This window comes from Mobula birostris, chromosome 14 (genome assembly GCF_030028105.1).
Source record: "Mobula birostris isolate sMobBir1 chromosome 14, sMobBir1.hap1, whole genome shotgun sequence".
NCBI lineage: Eukaryota > Metazoa > Chordata > Chondrichthyes > Myliobatiformes > Myliobatidae > Mobula > Mobula birostris.
This window is the reverse complement of record NC_092383.1, coordinates 60,493,333-60,511,980: the sequence shown is the minus strand read 5'-3', so window position 1 is coordinate 60,511,980 and position 18,648 is coordinate 60,493,333. Positions and strand designations below refer to the sequence as shown.

The window sequence follows — 18,648 nt, the reverse complement described above, 5'->3', positions numbered from 1 at the left end:
AACCAATCCCCCGCGGATACCAAGGGATGATTGTACACAAGTGTGAGCATTTTTCTGCTCTTTCCAATGGGTACCATTGGATTCCGAGAGGGAGTTACATTAAACAAGGAATGAATTTCGAAACCTAAGGTTAAAAGTCAAAAATAATGAAAGAAAAATTCACTGCTTGCTTATCTTCGGCTTGATTTTGATGAAATATTCAGGGTAATCATCCAAAATCCTCTTCTATACCTGCATAAATTTAGTTATTTTTACAAGCCAAATGGAAAAAGCATTTCTAGGTGATAAGCTAGTTTTATGTTATTTCACCTCTCATTAATAGTGGATCAACCCCTTGGCCGAGCTCCACCAATTATAGTTGATTGGAAAGAGGCTCTTTTTCTCTTTGTGTTGATAGGAAGAAGAGTAATTTAGTGAGGCAATGAACAAGATGAAATGCATTTCCAAACCTTTAATTTGTTTAGATATGATAATAATTTATGTAAAGATTCAAGCTTCTTTAACTTTTTATATATTTAAAGACTAAATAGGATCTGTATTCATCCAACCATGTAATACCCGACATGTGAGGATTTTGTGAGTATCGACTATCACAGGTACACTTCCTGTCCAACCATTACTGCGAAAGAAACGGTGCGAGGCAGAGTTGCCAACCTACCGCTTTTGATACTAATATTCAGCAATATTCGTGGCTTTAGCAATAGTTCATTAGACATTCTTTTTTCATACTTGATTACTTGGTTCCAATTTAGGGGGCTAAAAGTGTAAAAGACTTATTTGCTCAAAGTATGTATAAATCCCTGCCAAATGAAATATGTGTCCTTGTTAAAGATAACTGGCCTGCTGAAATACTGCCTAATTATGGAATAGCTGCAAAATCATCTCTCTGTAAGAGACTTAAGCTTTCTTCTTCCGCTGTAACAAATGCCTTCAGAGATTATGTGGAGGATCGTGGACGCCGCATCCCCCAAGATTTACGCCCATTACTGAGCTGTTCACAAATTATACCTATTAGTACTGCTGAGTGTGAGAGAGGGTTCAGTCACATGAACTTGATAATAACAACAACATGCTCAAGAATTCTCATAAATCATGTATCAACACTTATGTTTGTTAAACTACACAGACCTCCTTTAGTTCAGTGGAATCCTGAGCCGTATGTCACATCATGGCTGCGGTACCACAGATCAGCAGATGACACCAGGACAAGCATTGCTTCAGACCCCGAACACATATTACGCCTGATCCTTTGTGGAAATTATTGTGAAACTTCTCATTGGTGGCATTTGGTAAGTAGGCAATTACTTTTAAATTGGTAAATTACATGATTACCATCTTTTTCTTTACTTGCTTGATAATTATATTTTATGATCATTAGTGAGTGCAACCATGCAATACTTTGTCATATTATTAAATTAAGTATTATATGTTTTATTGTACCAGTTATGCACTGAAATGTAGTGATAGGCTATACTCTTGTTAATGTCTTAACTATCACTATATTTATGTGGAGCTCTGGAATTCATATATTTCTTTCATCTTGGTTTAGTTCTTGACATTATAAGAAGCCCTATTAATAACTCATCAGTTGATAACGCATCGGGGTGATTGATAGGTTCATCGCCTAAGGGAGAAGGAGATGAGTTATTAACTTCAAACTTTCTGCATAATCACTCAAAGAGTTGAACTGCATGTGCATGCAACGAGATCTGTATAACACATCTCCTTCTACCTTAGGCCATGAACTTATCAATCACCCCTGCTGTGGACACTTTCTGGAGGTCCAAGATCCGTATGCTCCATGACCACTGAATTAAGTGTGTAAATATAGGAGGGGACTATGTTGAAAAATAAATATGCTAAGTTTTCTAAAATTGACTCCTTCCAGCTTAGGCCACAAACTTATCAATCACCCCTCGTATATATGAGCTCTTTGAAAATTAGGAAGTGATATTAATCTTTAGTTATTAACTCCCCCTTCATCACAACACAAATCATCATAGTGTAGTTGTGAAAGAGCTTCCCTAAGTGTAGCACTGATGTAATACATCTTCTTTCTCTGAAAAACTTTGCATTTCCCACCTGATTATATTCACGACAAAGAAGCAGCATATTTGTAAAGTGTTCTTTTCTGATAACCAAGATAAACTTCCTGAATAAAAGCTTTTATTGTTACAATTACACTAAAGCATCAAAAGTTATGATAAATACAAAAAGCAGCGGAATATTCTTTGGTGAGAGTTTAGACAAGCTAAAAATGGGAGATTAACAGGTTAACTGATGATATTACAGTAGATTATGAAATTATAAGATGATTTATCAGACATATGACACAGGTTCTCCTCACTTCAACAGTCCATGGTGTTTTAATGCTTCGCCTACTTCCATCTGCCCGAGACCTTCCCCTTGCCGCGGAGACCCTTAGAACTAAAGTGGGGAAATCATAACAGGTTATTGTTCAATTTTTTTCTCACTTAAAATAACAAACAGACAATTTGGCCAACTAATCTATGTCTGTAATTATTCTCTGCAATAACTTGCTTTCAGTCTACTTCCTCTTTTCCATCACGCTATCCTTCTTCCCCTTAAATGCATTTATCCTATTTTCCTGTCAGTGTTCAGATTTCAATCATTCAATTATATCTTCCTAGAAAGGAAGTGAAGAGGATGAAGAAGGTGAGATAATCAGTAATAAATTTGGAAATATAGTCCATGTGTTAATGATTTAACACAATTTATGAAGCAATCTAGTGCTTTAAAAAAACATGAAATCACATGGAAAGAAAAGAAGCCCTATACTTATGTAACAGATTTCTAGTTATGTAAAAGCATTTTGAGCACGGTTGTAGAAAACTTTGCAGTCAAATTACACATAGCAAGGGCCCACAAGCAACACAAGGTAATGAACAAGTATTTCATCTCTGTGATGTGGAATGAGGAATCGATATTAGCCAAGACAATTCGGAAAACACTCTGCAAAGCTTTGAAATGTTCTGTTGAGATATGTAATGTCACCTGAAGAGCAGTCAGGGCTTCAATTTTAAATGTTATTTAAAAACAAAATCTCTAACTGCACATGATACTATACTATCATGTCATCCTGGACTTCATTCAAAAAATATGAATTGACTACTACTATTTTGAAGTATGCTCTGTGAGGCCCTCCACTGGTCATGTTGTTTTGATCTGCAAGCCAGGGCAGTACGATACAGAGAGCAAGCTGTTGCCCCTGCAGCAGGCACCCCATCTCTGCACAGCTGATGAATCCAAAGGAATGGCAGCGATTGACATAGTTTGGCACCAAGAGTTGTCAGTCAGCATTGAACTCGAATGTAGGACTGCCTCAGGGACACCTGCTCTGGAGTTTTCCTCAAGGTTTATACCCTACCTCTTCCCCATCAATGGGTATAGCTGCAAGACAGAGGAGGTTTGAGATCAAAGTTTTCCTTCTCCTAGATGAGCTGCCAACCATGGCTGATGAGGCTTTAAGGCACCAGTAACCCGCCTTTACCCCTTCAGTGGGAATGGTTCTGCTAGGTATAGTAGTGGGAGGCTTGGAGCTGGACTTTTGTTTTCAGAGGTTATTTGAGACACACATCACTGGAAGCATTTAATAGTTAGTAGGAGCTTATCCCCACTACACCTCATCCCCCAGCTATGACGACCTTAAGGAACCAAAACGCTTTGACAGGCAGATAAGCTATGAAACTAATTAGCATAATTTAAAGTAGCATACAAAAGCAAAATAATAGAATGTCATAACTGCAATGGATTGGTGTATGATTTCAATGGTTATGTTAGGTTTAGATACGTACATGCTCTGATGATCGCTAACTCGATTTCGCAGTACGTTTATCTGAAAAACAGTAAAAGAGCACTTAGACCCCAAGACTGCAATAAGGAAGTTCCCTTGACTGGCTGTAGTATACTGGTCAGGATAAATGAAATAAAAATAAATCATAGAATCAAAGTTTTGTAGCACATAAATGGATCCTTTGGGCCACCAGATCAACACTGCATTTTGATCCTCCTCAATAATCCCATTGGGCCAGTTTCTGTCCATAGGCTCACTTATTTAAGTACCTGCCCAAACAGCTCTGAAAGCATAGTAACTGTTTCTGATTCAACTTCCTCCTCTGACAGCGAGTTCCAGATAACCTCTTTTCACTCTGTAAATATATTCCAACCCCTTAACTCTCCTTCAAAACGCTATCTCACACAAGGCTGTACCCCGGAGCTCCCTGTATCAAGGTTGATCATCAGAAATTAAGTCTAGAGCCTGGAAAATATTTTTGAAAATAAATACATTCCTTCTGTGCTGGCAGAGACAAAAGGCTACAGACGTTGGAATCTGCAGCAACAATCAGTCGGTTGGAGAAGCTTAACAGGTCAGACAACATCTGTGACGGTAAAGGAATTATCAAAATGTGTTTATCATCTTTCATCCCTCCTCAGTCCACCAGTTACCTCAGACTCCTGCTTCACCACTCCCCATCTCCTCTTTATAGTGGCCACTTCCCCTTTCCTCTCCATCCTGATGCAGGGCTTGGAATGAGACATAGAAACACAGAAAACCTGCAGCACAATACAGGCCCTTCGGCCCACAAAGCTGTGCCGAACATGTCCTTACCTTGGAAATTACCTAGGGTTACCCATAGCACTCTGTTTTCCTGAGCTCCATGTACCTATCCAAGAATCTCTTAAAAGACCCTATCGTATCAGCTTCCACCACTGTCGTCGGTAGCCCATTCCATGCACTCGCCACACTCTATGTAAAAAACTCACCCCTGATATCTCTTCTATACCTACAGGTTTCCCCCGCCATCTGAAGGTAGAGCGTTCCTATGAAACGGTTCATAAGCCGGAATGTCATAAAGCGAAGAAGCAATTACCATTTATTTATATGGGAAAAAATTGTGAGCATTTGCAGACCCAAAAATAACTTACCAAATCATGCCAAATAACACATAAAACCTAAAATAACAGTAACATATAGTAAATGCAGGAACGATATGATAAATACACAGCCTATATAAATTAGAAATACTTTTCCACAATCATTGCCTGAAATGTTCTCCATAGCGAAAATCTCACGCAAGCGCTCTTGGCAGAAACACGGCGCAAGCGCTTTCCAGTAACCTTTAAGCTATGAAGCTGCCAAATCTTACCAAGTAACACATAAAAATACACAGCCTATATAAAGTAGAAATAATGTATGTACAGTGTAGTATCACTTACCGGAATTGGGACAGCACTGAGCACACTGATGATAGTGTGTTAGGCTGAGTCGTCGGAGTTTGGGTGGTGCAGTGGCCCCCACCCTCTGGGCAGAGAACCGATACCGATCCGCGAAGCATGCAGGGGTACAGCAGTAGCCAAGACGCATCCAGCACATCTTTAAGAAAAAAGCTGAAATAAACAAGCTAATTAATTAGGTGCCGCCCGGCACGTAAATGTCAGCCCAGATCAGAGGCGACCGCAATCAGCAATTGTCTCTGATCTGGGCCAACATTTACATGCTGGGCGGCACCTAATTAATTAGCTTGTTTATTTCGACTTTTTTCTTAAAGATGTGCTGTGTGCCTCCCGGCTACCGCTGCACTCTCCGTGAATCGGTATCTGTCCGCAGCCCGGGATTTGGGGTGGTGGGACACTGAGGTTTCGATTGTTATCCTTTCCTCTTCCAATTGCATCAGCTCTTCATCTATCAGTTCTTGGTCATGGGATGCCAAAACCTCTTCAACATCATCTTCGTCAACTTCCACAAGCCAAATTCACTTTGTTCTTACTTCGTTCACCACGATCGAAATGTTTAATTATGTCTAGTTTTATGCTAAGTGTAACACCCTTACGAGCTCTTTTAGCTTTTTCTGATATCTTAGAACTCATCTTGCAAATGGCTGCTCACAGGCACCTGTTTAAGCAATGCCAGCTAGAATGCCGTTTGGAATCCGGGGGAGAGCGGCTGCTCGGGGTGTACGCTGCCTTTTTTTTCGCACGTTTTTTTTGTAACAGTGAAAACACTTTCTGTTAGCAAAAACAGGGAACTAATGTAGGTCTTTCGTAACAGTGAGGTTTCGTAAAGCGAACGTTCGAAAAACTTGGGACACCCGTACTTCTAAGCACTTAAAACTGTGCTCTCTCATACTAGCCATTTCACCCCCAGGAAAAAGCTTCTGACTATCCACATGATCAATGCCTCTCATCATCTTATACACCTCTATCAGGTCACCTCTCATCCTCCGTTGCTCCAAGGATAAAAGTCCGAGTTCACTCAATCTATTCTTATAACGCATGCTCCCCAATCCAGGCAACATCCTTGTAAATCTCCTCTGCACTATTTCTATGGTTTCCACATCCTTCCTATAGTGAGGCAACCAGAACTGAGCACAATACTCCAGGTGGGGTCTGACCAGTTTCAACATTACCTCTTGGCTCTTCTGCTCAGTCCCATGGTTGATGAAGGTCAATGCACCATATGTTTTCTTAACCACAGAGTCAACCTGCGTAGCAGCTTTGAGTGTCCTATGGACTCGGATCCCAAGATCCCTCTGATCCTCCACACTGCCAAGAGTCTTACCATTAATACTATATTCTGTCATCATATTTGACCTACCACAAATCACACTTATCTGGGTTGAGCTCCATCTGCCACTTCTATGAAGTTAAAATTAAATTTATTATCAAAATAAGTACAGAATATATCACCATATACCACCTTGAGGTTCATTTTCTTGCAGAAATTTACAGGAAAATAATGAAATACAAAGAATCTATTAAAAATCTAAACATAAAAAAGACTGACAAACATTCGATCTGCAAAAGAGGACAAATTGTGCAAATAATAAATAAAAAAGTAAATAAATAACACTAAGAATCTAAATTGTAGAGTCCTTGAAAGTGAGTCTGTGGGTTGTGGAGTCAGTTCAGTGTTGAGGTGAGTGTACTGTAGTTTTCCACACTGGTTCAGAAGCCTGATGGCTCTAGGGTAATAACTGTTCCAGAACCTGGTGGTGTGGGATTTCAGTACCTCCTCCACAATGGTAGAAGTAAGAAGAGAGCATGGTCTGGATGGTGGTTGTCCTTGATAAGGGATGCTACTTTTTTGTGGCAGGTCTACTCATAGATGTGCTCCGTGATGAGGGAGGCTTTGCACATGATGGACTGGGTTACATCCCCCTCTTTTTGTAGACTTTTCCATTCCTGGTCATTGGTGTTTCCATACCAAGCTGTGATACAATCAGACTGGAGCTGAAACATTAAGAATTCCTCCTCCCCAACATCTCCCCACACCCCCACTCCACAGATGCTGCTGGACCCACTGATTTCCCAGATCCTCCAGCAGATTGTTTCTCTGGTAGCAGGTCTATTCAGTATGTTTAGCAAGAACATCTCATCTGTGGCACTGGGATTAGATCCCCTTTAGTTTCAATACTTATTTACCTTATTTAGTTGAAGCTCCCTCTTCATTAGCTACTTAAATGTAGAATAAAGATCAGCATTGCTGCAGGAACATTTAAATATTTACAGTCAAGGATTAAAATGCTGAGACCTTTTCTATTTTCCACTCTGCCATGCCCTTATCTATTACCCAACTTTCAATAACCATTAAAGGCCCTTTGCATCCTCCTCACGTGCTCCGGGTATACACCAGCAGCAACTTTTGGTTTCTTCGTTTAAGTCACTGAAACCAAAGGAAAGCTATAACCCACCCTCACATTTAGGAAAATAAAGGAAATTTATGGAAAATGAGGGACAATGCCTTAAAATGTTTGTCCTTATTGTTGGCCGATGTCCAGCTATATTCAAAAATATTCTTGTCAACTATCTTGGGAAAATTTACTACATTGGTCCATAATAAGCACTGGGCTGAACTGAAATATACCTTTTAGCTTTGAGTTTTATATCCTGTGCTTTTGCTTTTTTTTTTGTTGCTGTTTATGCAATTTGTTTTTTTTTTGCATGTTGGGGGGAGGAGTGGTTTGATGTTTTATTTTCTTTGAATGGGCTCCATGGTTCTCTTTTGTTTGGTGGCTGTCTGTGGAGAAGACGAATTTCAGAGTTGTGTACTGCATACATACTTTGATAATAAATCTACTTACACTCCTTGAATTGCAGGCTTTTTTTTTATCGTGGAAATCACTGTTGAATCGTGTGCTCAATAAAATGCACGAACATTATTGGTAATTCAAAGAAAACAACTGAAATTACTTTTTAAACATAGCCTTGGCAAGGGTCTTAGTATCCCAAAGAGAGAGAGAGAGAGAAAGAGGTAAATAAACAAACAAACAAACAACTAAATAAATAAATAAATAAATAAGGGATGGGGTAAGAAGGGGAGAAGGGGCATTAACAGAAGTTAGAGAAATCAGTCTTCATGCCATCAGGTTGGAGGCTACCCAGACAGAACATAAGGTGTCCTGCTTTCTCTGGCGGACAGAGCGCAGGTGTTCAGTTCCCAGTCTGCGTTGGGTCTCACCAATATATAGAAGGCTGCACCGGGAGCACCGGACACAGTATATCAGCCCAGCTGACTCACAGGTGAAGTGTCATCTCAGTTGGAAGGACTGTCTGTGGCCCTGAATGGTGGTGAGGGAGGAAGTGTAAGGGCATGTGCAGCACTTGTTCTGAAGGATAAGTGCCGGGGGGGGGGGGGGGTGCGGGGGAACACTCCCTGCACTCTGTCTGCCAGAGGAAGCAGGATCTCCTAATGGCCACATATTTTATTTCCACGTCCCATTCCCATTCTGATATGTCCATCCATGGCCTCCTCTACTGTCAAGATGAAGCCACACTCAGGTTGGAGGAACCACACTTCAACCTGATGATTTGAACATTGATTTCTCTAACTTCCATTAATGCCCCTCCTCCCCTTCTTATCCCATCCCTTATTTATTTATTTATTTATTTACTTATTTATTTTCTCTTTCTTTTTTCTCTCTCTGTCCCTCTCACAATAACTCTTTGCCTGCTCTCCATCTTCCCCTGGTGCTCCCCTCCCCCTTTCTTTCTCCCCAGGCCTCCTGTCCCATGATCTTCTCCCTTCTCCAGCTCTGTATCCCTTTTGCCAATCAACTTTTCAGCTCTTAGCTTCATCCCTTCCCCTCCTGTCTTCTCCTATCATTTTGGATCTCCACTCCCCCTCCCACTTTCAAATCCCTTACTATCTCTTCTTTCAGTTAGTCCTGACGAAGTGTCTTGGCCCGAAACGTCGACTTACCTCTTCCTATAGATGCTGCCTGGCCTGCTGTGTTCACCAGCGTTTTGTGAGTGTTGTTTTGTTTTTAGCAGACTTGATTAAAAGGCTAAAAGAGGAAATCTTACATGCATGGCGTGTGATAATCTACCAGACAAAAGAGCTTACTTAACATAATGGCTCTCTTATCTGGGGGTGAGCACAATAGTATGGAGAGCAGATTTATTGAATGAAAGCAAGCAGAGAAAATAAATGAACAGCTCTTTTCCAGGTTGTTAGTCTGTTCCCCATAGGCTACCAAGGACAATTTACAGCATGATGAAAATTAGTTGACAACAGGGAGATGTCTGCGAATATAACTGACTTACATAAACCTTCAGTCTTACACTTTTTAATTCCAGGTCCTCAACAGAGGTGCTCTGCAACCTGACAGGATCTTACAGGATGTGATGCAATGATGTTGATGGTCCTGACAGGTAGAAAGTTCTTGACATCTGGCATGGCCGTGTACCCATTTTGCCTTATACCTTCTGAAAGTTCTTGATGCAAAAAGAAAGACTCAAATCTAAAACTAAAATCAAAGATGCTGAAAAAAAATACACACCTTGGCAGAATTGAGCAACAATTCTCCAGTAAGACTTGGCTGTGCTTGTCCAGTGGTCCTGAATGGAACCATAGTCAATAATATACAAGCCAATTGTAAGTTAATGCTGAGAGAGAAATTATGAATCATCTGGTTTGTCCAGGAATACAAGGGGACGAAGTGGAATAAGTTTAAAAGTCTACTTTAGGTTTGCTTCTCATTGAATTCAAATATTTGTGAGGTGGTGGAGTGTGCTGCAATTTTAAAATTCTTGAAGCAAAATAGCAAAAGTACTATGTGGGATGCTTAATGCACAACCAAATGAATTAGTGTTCTGATTTCTCACCAATGAATCCAGCATCATGGTGTATGGCAAATTTGCCAAAAAGATGAAATATGATATACGTAGCAAGGGAATTATAAAAAGACACACTAATATTCACATATCTGCTTACTTCATATTTCTGCTGTTTCATTTTTTCCTGTAGGTCAAATTTTTCTGCTTCTAGTTGGTACATCCATTGCCACAGCTCTTTGCTCTTCTCCCTGTTCATACAAGAAAATGTTTGCTGAATTGGTTGAAATATGGATCCAATGACTGGCAACGATGGTTTGAAAACAGTTCTAAATTAAGTCGTGTGGAGTATCCACGATTGTAACATTATATAGTTGTAGCTATGACTGGCTTGGGCTTTGAGCTTAAGTACTCCTGTGTTCTTCCATTCCAATTCTACTGGGCCTTTGTATAAATAGTCAGCAAAACTGAAAGTGCTATTAGCACTCAAGAATTTTGCCAGTCTCCTTTTGGAGTTATAGCAAGGAGATCAATTGAATTCTCATGAAATTTCAGGGTCATGTCCTTTAGCAAACTGATTCTGCATCCAGTCAATTAGTGCTTCATACCTGGACTTTTCAGAAGCTGCATTCACCTGTTCACCAAAGTAATTAAGGAAAAACTATATGTCCCTGCATATTCGAAGCATTTCTCTTGGTGGCATAACTTAACAAAAACATTTGCGAAGTGTCCATAGGATCCAGTGCCTTATCCCCTGCTCGATGAGATGGATGCACTCTCAGGAGATTGAACATAAACTACTAATAGGCCATATATAACCATATAACCATATAAAAATTACAGCACGGAAACAGGCCATCTCGGCTCTTCTAGTCCATGCCGAACTCTTACTTTCACCTAGTCCCATCTACCTGCACTCAGCCCATAACCTTCCATTCCTTTCCTGTCCCTATAGCTATCCAATTTAACTGTAAATGACAACATCAATCCTGCCTCAACCACTTCTGCTGGAAACTCGTTCCACACAGCTACCACTCTCTGAGTAAAGAAGCTCCCCCTCGTGTTACCCCTAAACTTTTGCCCTTTAACTCCCAACTCACGTCCTCTTGTTTGAATCTCCCCCACTCTCAATGGAAGAAGCCTATCCATGTCAACTCTATCTAACCCCCTCATAATTTTAAGCACCTCTATCAAGTCCCCCCTCAACCTTCTGCGCTCCAAAGAATAAAGCCCCAACTTGTTCAACCTTTCTCTGTAACTTAGGAGATGAAACCCAGGTAATATTCTGGTAAATCTTCTCTGTACTGTCTCAATTTTGTTGACATTTTTCCTATAATTCGGTGACCAGAACCTAGGCAGACAAGAAGAATGTTTATCCTTACTTCAGTTCATTCTCATTCAGATTATCAATGTCCAGAGATTTGCGTCTTTCCGACAGGATCTTCTTTTTCTTTTCCCTCTCAGTTTGCTTCTTTCCACCTCTACGGCTGTCAGTCTAATGGAAATAAGTTTATAACATGACAACACTCCACAATTCATTGTGTAATTCAATTAAACTGGAGATATCAGTGGAGAAATGGAACTTAATGTGCTTTTTTGGTGGTTATGATGGTAGGGGAGGCATAAGTTACAGGGGAACCAAATCATTTGCTATCTCGTTCCGGAAAGAAATAAAGGTAAGTCTTCTCTCGGTGGTGTTGGAAATAACATTCACAAGGTGGAAGTGAAACATACTTTTAAGAAAGTCACCATTTGATATTGGGGTCTGCTGACTTAAATGATCTAAGAGAGGAAACTACAACTTAACTTTAACTTAACTTAACTTAACTATATACTTTATTGACGCCAAACAATTGATACTTGAATGTACAATCATCACAGCGATATTTGATTCTGCACTTCCCGCTCCATGGATTACAAATATTAAATACTAAAAATATTACAAATAGTAAAAATTAGTAAATATAAAATTTTAAATTATAAATCATAAATAGAAAATAGAAAAATGGAAAGTAAGGTACTGCAAAAAAACTGAGAGGCAGGTCCGGATATTTGGAGGGTACGGCCCAGATCCGGTCAGGATCTGTTCAGCAGTCTTATCCCAGTGGGAAAGAAACTTTTCCCAAATCTGACCGTATGAGTCTTCAAGCTCCTGAGCCTTCTCCTGGAGGGAAGAGGGACAAAATGTGTGTTGGCTGGGTGGGTCGTGTCCTTGATTATCCTGGCAGCACTGCTCCGACAGCGTGCGGTGTAAAGTGAGTCTACGGACGGAAGATTGGTTTGTGTGATGTGCTGCGCTGTGTTCATGATCTTCTGCATCTTCTTTCAGTCTTGGACAGGACAACTTCCATACCAGGTTGTGATACACCCTAGAAGAATGCTTTCTACGGTGCATCTATAAAAATTAGTGAGTGTTTTAGGGGACAGGACAAATTTCTTTAGTTTTCTCAGGAAGTAAAGGCGCTGGTGGGCCTTCTTGGCAGTGAACTCTGCTTGGGTTGGACCAAGTCAGGTCATTTGTGATATTGACCCCTAGGAACTTAAAGCTTTTGACCTGTTTCACTTGCGCACCACCGATGTAAATTGGGTCGTCTGGCCTGTTACTCCTTCTGAAGTCAACAACCAATTCTTTCATCTTGCTGATGTTGAGGGATAGGTTATTGTCTTCACACCATGCCACCCGGTTCTTAATTTCCTCTCTGTCCTCAAACTCATCATTACCCAAGATAGGGCCTACAATTGTTGTGTCATCAGCAAACTTATATATTGAGTTTGATGGAAACTTGGCTACACAACCATGGGTGTACAGTGAGTACAGCAGGGGGCTGAGTACACAGCCTTGTGGAGCACCGGTGCTCAGAGTGATTGTAGAGGAGAGCTTGTCCCCTATCTTTACAGCCTGGGTCCTGTCTGTGAGGAAGTTGAAGATCCAGCTGCAGATCTGAGTGCTAAGGCCCAGGTTCCAGAGCTTAGGAATCAGTTTATTTGGAATGATGGTATTAAAGGCAGAACTGTAGTCAATGAAAAGGAGCCCTACGTATGCGTCTTTATTCTACAGGTGTTCTAAGGAGGAATGTAGGGCCAGAGAGATGGCATCTGCCATTGACCTGTGCTCCGGTAGGCGAATTGCAAAGCATCGAGGTTGACCGGTAGGCTGTGGTTGATGCGTGCCATAACCAATCTCTCGAAGCACTTCTTAGCAATTGATGTTAGAGCCACAGGTCGGTAGTCATTCAGGCATGCCACCTTGCTCTTCTTCGGCACTGGGATTATCGTTGCCTTCTTAAAACACGAGGGGATCTTAGACTGAAGCAAGGAGCATTTGAAGATGTCAGCAAACACTCCAGCTAGCTCGCTTGTACAGACCCGGAGAACCCATCCTGGGATGCCATCTGGGCCCATCGCCTTCCTTGGATCTATTTTCAGGAAGGTCCTTCTAACGTCCTCCTCGATGATGATGAACCTCGATGCCACCAGGTCTGGTTCATCTGGAGGGAGCGAGAAACTCCTCTTCTGTCGAATCTTGCGTAGAATACGTGAAGTTCGTCAGGAAGAGAAGCGCCACAGTTATTGATATTCCCAGCCTTTTCTTTGCACCCAGTGATCTCATTTAGACCCTGCCATAGTCTACTCGCATCCCTCTGGTTAGCCTGGGCTTCCAACTTGGCTCAATATTGCCTCTTGGCGCCCTTAATGGCTTTCCGGAGTTCACGCCTGGATTCCGTGTAGTGACTGGTATCCCTGGACCTAAAGGCCATAGTTCTAGCCTTTAAAAGGGACTTGACCTCATAATTCATCCAAGGTTTCCGGTTGGGGAATACCCAGATCATCTTGCGAGACACACAGTCCTCCGTGCATTTCCAAATAAAGTCCGTGACAGCTGAGGCATACTCATTGAGATTAGCTGCCGAGTCCTTGAATACTAACCAGTCCACTGATTCAAAGCAGTTACAGAGGACCTCATCTGTTTCCTCCGTACAAAGCGACACTACTTTTGACACCGTGACCTCCTGCTTCAGTTTCTGTTTGTAAGCCGGGAGGACGAGTACGGCCTGATGATCCAATTTTCCCAAGTGAGGTCGTGGGACGGTACGGTAGGCATCCTTGACTGCTTTGTAACAGTGGTCAAGTATATTCGGGCCTCTAGTGGGGCAGGAGACTTGTTGGTATAACTTTGGCAGTGTCTTTCTGAGGTTGGGCTGGTTAAAGTCCCCGGTTGTAATGAGCAAAGCCTCTGGATACCTGGTCTCAAATTCACTGATGTTGGCATACAGTATGTTCAGAGAGCACTCCACGTCCGCCTGGGGGGAGATGTAGGCCGCTGTCAGTATGACTGAGGTGAAATCCCGTGGCAGATAGTAGGGACGACTCTTCACCAACAGGTGTTCCAGGTCCGGGCTGCAGGAGCTTCTCAGTGCCACTGTGTCCGAGCATCACCCAGTGTTGATCAGTAGGCAGACACCACCTCCCCTCGTCTTGCCCGAAGACGCTGTGTGGTCCATCCAATGGATCGAAAATCCCTCTGGTCGGATGGCACAGTCGGGGTGGCAGGGGAGAGCCAGGTCTCGGTGAAACTGAATACACAGCAGTTCTGCATCTCCCTGCAGTAGGTGAGCCTCCCTTTAAGATCATCTATCTTGTTCTCGATGGCTTGTACATTAGCTAGTAGGATGGTGGGCATAGGGACCCTGAAGCCCCTCAGCTTCAATCTGACCAGCAGCCCAGCTCCTTTCATAATCATAGTCATAGTCATATTCATAGTCATAGTCATACTTTATTGATCCCGAGGGAAATTGGTGTTCATTACAGTTGCACCAACCAAGAATAGAGTATAAATAAAGCAATATAAAACCATAAATAATTAAATAGTAATATGTAAATGCCAGGAAATAAGTCCAGGACCATCCTATTGGCTCAGGGTGTCTGACCCTCCAAGGGAGAAGTTGTTAAAGTTTGATGGCCACAGGCAGGATTGACTTCCTATGACGCTCAGTGTTGCATCTCGGTGGAATGAGTCTCTGGCTGAATGTACTCCTGTGCCCAACCAGTACATTATGTAGTGGATGGGAGACATTGTCCAAGATGGCGTGCAACTTGGACAGCATTCTCTTTTCAGACACCACCATCAGAGAGTCCAGTTCCATCCCCACAACATCACTGGCCTTATGAATGAGTTTGTTGATTCTGTTGGTGTCTGACACCCTCAGCCTGCTGCCCCAGCTCACAACAGCAAACATGATAGCACTGGCCAGCACAGACTCGTAGAACATCCTCAGCATCGTCATACAGATGTTAAGGGACCCACGCTTCCTCGGTAAATAGTGCATCTTCCCAGGTTTCCATCAATGCAGTGTGTTGTTGTCAGCTCTTTGAGGTAGGGAGATGTGTCCCGCGGGGATCGATTAGCGGGTTGCGTCATCGGATGCTCCGGATCGGGCCGAGTAACGGGGGAGGCTCCGCTGCCACTTCCAGCTGCTGGGGGCCCAGGCTGTCAATTAGATGGGGTCCCAAAGCTAACACTTAATCCCGGATGGCCGGGCTCCTGGCTGAAACAAGTCTGTAAACCGAGACACGGTTGCGGAGGCCTCTGCTCCAGCCGCTGAATTAGAGCAAGTACAGGTTGACCACCGATTTTCCATCACCCTTGGTTCCTGAGCCTTGCCAGATTAATGTTTTTGTTGGATAAAAAGAGGTCTCACAATAATAACAGCAAAAATGGACTGCAGAAGCTTAAAAAGGATTATTAATTAAACAAAAAATAAAATGTAATTTTATTAATTACTGTGCTTACAAAGAATATTGTTTCCCAGTTATCTTTTTAAACATTTCATCCAAGTGAAGTTGTTTCACGTGTTTTGATCTCTCTCAGTGCAATTTTTCTTGCATCAAATAAAAGTTCATTAGTTCGTGCCTGTCACGAAGGTACATTTCTCTCATGCTTTGATTAAATCATCCAACAACTCACTTAACTTGTCAGTAGTGAATCTTTCAGTTTCATTATCGTTGCTGCCATCTTCAAAATTCAGTGTGTTTTTATCAGCATTCAGAACACTGTCTATAATTTCCAAGTCCATAAGGTGTTTCGTCGTTGACAATCATCCACTCAGGTAGATTTTCTTCATTAAGACTACTTGCTATATGTTTGCTATATATAGGTGAAGGAGGTCCGGTAACACTTCATGCATATGCAAGCAAATCAGGAACAACAACTTTCTCCTTTGGGTACACGAAATCCTGTAAAATCATTGCCAAGCTTTTCTGCAGGCACATTATCAAACATCAAGACAAGCTACAAATTATGCCAGTTATTCTTTAGTGTTGAAGGTTCTACCTTCTCCCATTCTCAAGCAATGAACCAAAGAACATCCTTCATGCGCCTGCTGGTGGCGCAATGACATCGGCGCTGGACCCAGGAGCGGAGGTTCTGGGGTTCAAAACCAGTCGGGTCTGCTCCCGAGTATGCTATCCATCCGTGCTGGGTTAAGTGTCGAGATCGCAACGCGACCTCATAAAATGAAAGGAAAAATACTGCGAAAATGTCTGTGTGAGGAGTGGCGCGCCACACAGTCTCTCTCTCGCTCCACGCCTTGTAAGAAGCCATGAAGAAAACATCATCACTGATGCATGCACACACGCACACAGGCACACAGCAAAACAAAAAAGAACGTCCTTCATGATAAAATCTTTATAAATGTCTGCACAGAATTGCCAGGATCCACCTCATCTAACAGGCATTTCATGACAAGTGAGCACTACTTGGTCTTGTAATTTCATCCGAATTAAAAGAGTTGCTTAACCATCACTTTCTGGAAAATCTGTGGTCAATCTGTATATGCATTCATCAAATTGTCCTGCAGGAGTGCTAACATAAAAGGTTTAAATGGTTAAAAGGAATTGGCTGTGATAAACCTCTTGTATAATTACCATGAAGGTTATTGGCCTAAGGTGGTAAAAGTCAGAGTTACAGATTTATCTATGAAGCAAAAGCAAACTTTAATACTCTTCCTTCTGTGGATTGAAAATATAATAGGTTAATCAAAGAAATCAGAGAATTAATCTGTATCAGTTTAAAATGGTCCAGTTCAATTCTACAAACTTACTTTTACAGGATTTTTATTATTGGGCAAATATTTTACACAATTTTTCCATTTACTAGTGCAAATAATTATCCAGCAATAACTGCTAATATAAGGAATGGGAAATGTAGATAATTTTTTAAAAAATTCTCATCTGAATTTGTCTAACTACAGCCAGTAATAAAGGAAGTAAGGCATTTTGAATCAGTGTTCCAAATAATGATGTTGTATTAATGGTTACCTTTTGCATGTAGCCTCCGAAGTGCAAGGACATATGCGACATGGTTTTTTTCTTCTTTTCTTCTTCCTCTGCTCTCTTTCTCAACTCTTCCTCTTCCTTCCTGGCTCTTTCCTCCTATTATAAAATAAATAGACAATTACCCGACTGCTTGCTTTTCTCTAATTCTGCAATGAAAGGTAGCTCAAGCATCATTGCTTACCGCGATCCTTGACTGGCGTTCCTTCTCTCTCTCCGCTTGAATCCTATGCTGCTCTGCTCTTTCTGCTCGACGTTTTTCCTGCATTGGAAATTCATGTGTATTTCATCAGATAAGTTAATCTGTGTCTTTTTGGAGAGAATCCACCATTTGAACTATGGTTCAAGTAAAATACAAACTTAGTAAATATTTCATCTAAAGGCAGTCATTGATTTTAGAACACTTTAGAGACTTTAGCCATCACTAAGCTTGCTTGGTCTTGCGAATGAATTTAAAACTAATTCTGACTATTATGTGATGATTCAGTCAAATGGGGTTCAAGAGAAATGCAAGTTGACCCTTTTGGGAAGGAGAGAAGACATGGGCACAAGTGATTCTACAGATGCTGGAAATCCAGAGTAATACGTACAAAATGCTGGAGGAACACCATAGGTCGGGCATCATTCATGGAAAAGAACGAACAGTCAACCTTTCAGGCCAAGAAACCTCAGCAGGACACTGAGTTTGACAGTTTATTCCTTTCCACTGATGGTGGCTCTCCGCTGAGCTGCTCCAGCACTACCACAGAAGACGTGGAGGCAGCTCAGAGCCATTCTTGTCTTGTGCATTGATTTATCATTGGTTGTATTGGTAAGCTCTCGATGATGATATTGCAGCAGTGCCCTTAGCAAGTGCCAGGTGGGCACCTGAACTTGCAACATGGTAGAACCGACAACAGTTTGAGTTGTGCATCCACCTGCTACATGTAGGTGACGTTCCTCCCAGCTAGCCTGCATCCTCTAACACAGGAGTTCCAACCCACTTTACACCATTAAGCAAGGGGTCTGTTGACCTCAGGTTGGGAACTATTGCTACTATCCTTCCCTTTGAAGCCTTCTCATTTACTTGTTATCTTATAAGTTATTGTTTATCCCCCAATTGATTTAGTCATTAATATTAACAAGGATATTTATTTAGTTAAATTGGGCAAAATGCAAACTTAGTTGATTGCATTCAGTTATCTTAATTTTAAATTCCTCTTGCACTGGTCTAAGCAAGACAATAATGGGCCAAATGGCCTT

General features: G+C 41.6%; 1 protein-coding gene across 2 annotated transcripts in view; it reads right to left on the bottom strand.

Annotated features, from left to right (window-relative positions):
- Positions 1–2,149: 2,149 nt before the first annotated feature.
- The window catches only part of LOC140209928 (troponin T, cardiac muscle-like), a 35,581-nt gene continuing 19,082 nt past the window's right edge, over positions 2,150–18,648 (bottom strand). For both annotated transcript variants that reach the window (XM_072278600.1, XM_072278601.1), the window contains 6 exons: positions 17,591–17,668; positions 17,392–17,505; positions 11,457–11,569; positions 10,235–10,325; positions 3,816–3,856; positions 2,150–2,427 (listed from right to left, as the gene is read on the bottom strand). In XM_072278600.1, coding sequence (XP_072134701.1) covers positions 2,379–2,427; positions 3,816–3,856; positions 10,235–10,325; positions 11,457–11,569; positions 17,392–17,505; positions 17,591–17,668 — 486 coding nt within the window. In that variant the 3' untranslated portion in view covers positions 2,150–2,378. The remainder of the gene's footprint in view (positions 2,428–3,815; positions 3,857–10,234; positions 10,326–11,456; positions 11,570–17,391; positions 17,506–17,590; positions 17,669–18,648) is intronic.